The sequence below is a fragment of the Entelurus aequoreus genome, linkage group LG15, assembly GCF_033978785.1.
Source record: "Entelurus aequoreus isolate RoL-2023_Sb linkage group LG15, RoL_Eaeq_v1.1, whole genome shotgun sequence".
Classification (NCBI taxonomy): Eukaryota; Metazoa; Chordata; class Actinopteri; order Syngnathiformes; family Syngnathidae; genus Entelurus; species Entelurus aequoreus.
This window is the reverse complement of record NC_084745.1, coordinates 3,168,269-3,174,130: the sequence shown is the minus strand read 5'-3', so window position 1 is coordinate 3,174,130 and position 5,862 is coordinate 3,168,269. Positions and strand designations below refer to the sequence as shown.

The window sequence follows — 5,862 nt, the reverse complement described above, 5'->3', positions numbered from 1 at the left end:
ATACAGCTAGTGAGTGTGCCACACGCTCACTAGGACAGTAATCCCTGGTTTATCACGGTTAACTGCTTTCAGACAGAGATAAACGTCTGAATTATTCATCATAAATCTAATATTTTCATGTCTAGAGGATAAAAAAAACAGTTTATTACCTTCTAAACACATTTCTCAGTCTCATCTCGTGGCCAATACTACTGTAGTATTGTTATTTACATGCTGGAAATGCTTCATTTATGGAAAAAATGTTGTAAGATATGCTTTAAATAAACAATATCAATATTGTGTCATTATATAATTGCAATACTTATTATTAATAAAGTGTTAGTGTGTAGTGGTGGAGAGCTGACTTGTTGTTGTTGGAGTTGCGTCTTTAAAAGCGCTTTATTTTGAAAAAAAAAAAAAAGTATTAATATAGCTGCGTGTGTCAAATATGAGTCATTTTGATGCAGTTGTACGAGTAACATTTCAGAAACAAATCATAAAAAGCTGCTAACAGGCGCTAAGAATGTTATTTTAGCTCTGTTTACAAAACATAAACACAACGAGGCCCCGCCTCTGTCGCGCGGTGATTGGTCGAACAGCCCAGGGGGCGTGGCCTGCGCGCCTCTTGTGTATAAACGCGCGTCCTGGTCCGCCTGCGAGCGATTTGAAGAGAAGCCGCCATCACGTCAGGAGCCTCCACATCACGTCACGTCACGTCACGTCACGTCAGGAGCTTCCAGGACCGAGAAAAAAAGAGGCGAGACGCGTTTTTTTATTTTTTATTTTGTGTGTGTCGGCGGCGTTGTGCTGCGCGGGAAGAAAGGCGGCGCCATCCGGGTAAACAACCTCGCCGCTCCGCGGGGACGCGACATGGTCTCGCCGCGCGGAGTCTAGCCGCGGGGAGGAGATGGAGCTCGGCCTGTGGGGGATTTACCTGCTCCTGCCTCTCGCGCTCCTGCGCAGGTCCGGCGCCAAGGAGGTCACGTGCCAGGAAATAGCCGTGCCGCTGTGCAAAGGCATCGGCTACAACTACACGCACATGCCCAACCAGTTCAACCACGACACGCAGGACGAGGCCGGCCTGGAGGTGCACCAGTTCTGGCCCCTGGTGGAGATCCAGTGCTCGCCGGACCTCAAGTTCTTCCTGTGCAGCATGTACACGCCCATCTGCCTGGAGGACTACAAGAAGCCGCTGCCGCCCTGCCGGAGCGTGTGCGAGCGCGCCCGGGCCGGCTGCGCGCCCCTCATGAGGCAGTACGGCTTCCCGTGGCCGGACCGGATGAAGTGCGACCTGCTGCCGGTGCAAGGCAACCCCGACACGCTGTGCATGGACTACAACCGGACCGACGCCACCACCGCCTCGCCGGTCCTCTCCAAGCCCACTAACAACCCGGGGAAGGGGTACAACCCCCCCAAGGTGAAGCCGGGGAGACCCGGGGCGCCCCGGAAGTACAAGCCCGCCGCCGCCGCGCCCTGCGAGCCCGGGTGCGCCTGCTTGGAGCCCATGGTGCCGGTCGACGCCGAGCGCCACCCGCTGTACAACCGCGTGAAAACGGGTCAGGTCGGCAACTGCGCCATGCCGTGCCACAGCCCCTACTTCACCCCCGACGAGAGGGCCTTCACCGCCTTCTGGATCGGGCTCTGGTCCGTGCTGTGCTTCGTGTCCACCTTCGCCACCGTGGCCACCTTCCTCATCGACATGGAGCGCTTCAAGTACCCGGAGCGGCCCATCATCTTCCTGTCCGCCTGCTACATGTTCGTGTCGGTGGGCTACATCGTGCGGCTCATCGCCGGCCACGAGAAGGTGGCCTGCAGCCGGGAGTACGACGTGGAGCACATCCACTACGAGACCACGGGGCCGGCGCTGTGCACCGTGGTCTTCCTCCTCATCTACTTCTTCGGCATGGCCAGCTCCATCTGGTGGGTCATTTTGTCCCTGACTTGGTTCCTGGCCGCCGGGATGAAGTGGGGCAACGAAGCCATCGCCAGCTACTCCCAGTACTTCCACTTGGCGGCGTGGCTCATCCCCAGCATGAAGTCCATAGCGGTCCTGGCGCTGAGTTCTGTGGACGGCGACTCTGTGGCCGGGATCTGCTACGTGGGCAACCAGAACCTGGACAACCTACGCGGGTTCGTCCTGGCCCCTTTGGTTATTTACCTCTTCATCGGCACCATGTTCCTCCTGGCCGGATTCGTATCTCTATTCCGGATCCGGAACGTCATCAAGAAAGGCGGCACTAAGACGGACAAACTGGAAAGACTAATGATCCGGATCGGCGTTTTCACCGTGCTCTACACGGTCCCGGCCACCGTCATCGTGGCCTGCTTCTTCTACGAGCAACACAACAGACACAAGTGGGAGACGACCCACAACTGTTCCGACTGCCTCCAGGAGCGCGACCGGAGCCGGCCGGACTACGCCGTCTTCATGTTGAAGTATTTCATGTGCCTTCTGGTGGGCATCACGTCCGGGGTGTGGATCTGGTCCGGCAAGACTCTGGACTCCTGGAGGACTTTCTGCACCCGGTGCTGCTGGGGCAGCAAGGCCACGGGCGGCTCCATGTACAGCGACGTGAGCACGGGCCTGACGTGGCGGTCCGGCACGGCCAGCTCCGTGTCTTGCCCCAAGCAGATGCCATTGTCGCAGGTCTGAATGGAAGCCCACCAAAGCAGCTTAGGACTGCTAATCGTCGGGAGATAACCCGACACGCCCTCCCGGTCTTAAGCAATTTGCATCGGAAAGAACTTCCAATCTCCAACTTTGGGGGCATTACTTCAGTTTTTCTACCCATCCTGTGCCAGATAGTCGTCTCAAAGCCTTAAGAGTCTTAAGAGTTTGGCTTGTTTTGTCTTCTTTTACGGGTTTTTGTAATTCCAACAAAGTATTTATATATTATGTATATTTGTGTATAAAAGAGAAGTTTATAAGTAGTGTATATTTTGTACAAAGTGTCTTGAAAAACTTCTATTTTGACAATAAAACCTTTGATAAGTGGAAGTAGTAGAGGTGGTCATTAGAGGCGGGAGTCGGGGTTCAGCTAGAAAAAAGGGGGGTTCTCTTTTCATCGCCGCTAACTTTGATCTTTCCGGAATAAAAGGTGGTTGTGCTCCCGAGTGTCCGTCTGATGTCCGTCTTTGATGGGCGGCCACCATTGAGAGCGTCTTTGGGTGGAAACCCTTCTTTTTTCTTCCTGAATTGGAACATCACTCCATCGGGCCGGGGCCGTGTCAGGGGGTGCGGGGGCCCCTGACGTGAGTGATTGTGAACTTGCAAAAGGACGAGCCACAGGTGGTCTGTTCACATGATCTCACATCTTTTGGAGCTTCTAATCGAGGCCTTTTTTTGGGGGGGGGGGGGGGTTGTTGTTGCCACAAATGTATCCTTGTGGTCCTAATTGGCGCTCGGAGAAGACGACATGGCGGTGAACTTTCCGACAGGAAACACCTCAAACGCCCTCCTCGCACCGGATTGTGTGCAATCTTTTCAGTGAGGACCAAAAAAAAAAACCTCCACTTTGTAGTTCAGCTACAATGCAGCCAACAGTACCACCTGGTGGTCAAAACGCAGCAGTACACAACTTAACAAAAATAATCCTAAAAAACCTGGCCTGCCTTTATACTTTTTGTACACTTCAATATTATCTGATTATGCCGACAAAAATAAATACTTAAATATCTGTCATATTAATTATCCATAAACGTGTCAGTAAAAACATAATAATCAAAAATGAGGCTATTATATGATATAATAGCCTCATTTTTGATTATTATGTTATTATGTAAAAATGAAGCTATTATATGATATAATAGCCTCATTTTTACAAAATAACATAATAATAAAACATAATAATAAAAAATGAGGCTATTCTATCATATAATAGCCTCATTTTTACATAATAACATAATAATAAAACATAATAATCAAAAATGAGGCTATTATATCATATAATAGCCTCATTTTTACATAATAACATAATAATAAAACATAATCAAAAATGAGGCTATTATACCATATAATAGCCTCATTTTTACATAATAACATAATAATAAAACATAATAATCAACAATGAGGCTATTATATCATATAATAGCCTCATTGTTGATTATTATGTTTTATTATTATGTTATTATGTAAAAATGAAGCTATTATATCATATAATAGCCTCATTTTTTATTATTATGTTATTTTGTAAAAATGAGGCTATTATATGATATAATAGCTTCATTTTTACATAATAACATAATAATCAAAAATGAAGCTATTATATCATATAATAGCCTCATTTTTGATTATTATGTTTTTACTGACACATTTATGGATAACTAATATGACAGATATTTAAGTATTTACAGTATTTTTGTCGGCATGATCAGATAATATTGTAGTGTACAAAAAGGTTTTTTGTTATTATTTTTGTTAAGTTGTGTACACTCGTTAGGTGCTAATTACAATCTACTGTAAGACCAATTTAAGAGATAGACAGTAGGTGTCAAACTCATTTGGTGTCAAACTCATTTTTAGGAAAATAAACATATAAATTATATGTTTATTTTCCTAAATATTCACTAATATTCTCTAAAACAGTAGTTTGACACCTACTGTCTATCTCTTAAATTGGTCTTACAGTGGATTGTAATTAGCACCTAACGAGTGTCCTACACTACAAGTAAGTGGATTTATACGACCAAATGTATTTGTTATTAATGAGGAATATTAGATATAACACAAACAACTATGTGTTTTGTCAACTATAACACAAAAGCTAGAAATATGTTTTTGCAAATAGCAAATAACATCTTTAATATACAAAATGTGTCAAAGTCGCTCACCGCATTGGTAATTAAATTGAAAAAACAACAACATATATATATATATATATATATATATATATATATATATATATATATATATATATATATATATATATATATATATATATATGTATATATATATATATATATATATATGTATATATATATATATATATATATATATATATATATATATATATATATATATGCTAAAAACATTAGCTCTCCACCTACGCCAGCCAGCCCTCATCTGCTCATCAACACCCGTGCTCACCTGCGTTCCAGCGATCGGCAGGAGGACGAAGGACTTCACCCGATGCGTTTGGCGGCCTGGAGACGTAGGAAGTCAACGTGAGGTCGGCGGCTAGCGCGGCTAGCGCTCCAACAAAGTCCTCCTGGTTGTGTTGCTGTAGTCCGCTGCTAATACACCGATCCCACCTACAACTGTCTTCTTTGCAGCCTTCATTGTTCATTAAAAAAATTGCAAAAGATGTCCAGAATACTGTGGAATTATGAAATGAAAACAGAGCTTTTTGTATAGGATTCTACGGGGTACCATAACTTCCGTTACTCGGACTTCGTCACGCGCATACGTCATCACACCGCGATGTTTCAGCCGGATATTTCCCGGGAAGTTTTAAATGTCACTTTATAAGTTAACCCGGCCGTATTGGCATGTGTTGCAATGTTAAGATTTCATCATTGATATATAAACTATCAGACTGCGTGGTCGCTAGTAGTGGCTTTCAGTAGGCCTTTAAAGATGCTACTACATGACAGCATATTTGAACCACTACTAGATTTAGAGGTAAATATAGAGGAATGTACGGTTGCTTACTCTTTTTTGTCATTTGTATTTCGTTTTTTCACTTACCTACCTTTTATTTATCTAATATTTATGTAAATTACATGAATGTACCACATTAAAGAAAAGCTATCTTGCAAAAATAGTTTTAATGGCCGATTAAATGTAGTTTGCATTTTTGTCCACTTGATGGCGACATTGCTACTCTTTTCTGTCCTCATTGAATGGGAAGAGATAATAATTGTTTTTTATTAACAATTTTACTG

At 44.4% G+C, this 5,862-nt stretch overlaps 1 protein-coding gene across 1 annotated transcript; it reads left to right on the top strand.

Annotated features, from left to right (window-relative positions):
* Positions 1-651: 651 nt before the first annotated feature.
* On the top strand, positions 652-3,215 carry fzd8a (frizzled class receptor 8a). The gene has a single exon (XM_062021908.1). It carries the CDS (start codon positions 887-889, stop codon positions 2,630-2,632), a length of 1,746 nt encoding a protein of 581 aa, XP_061877892.1. The 5' UTR covers positions 652-886; the 3' UTR covers positions 2,633-3,215.
* The last annotated feature ends 2,647 nt before the right edge of the window (positions 3,216-5,862 follow it).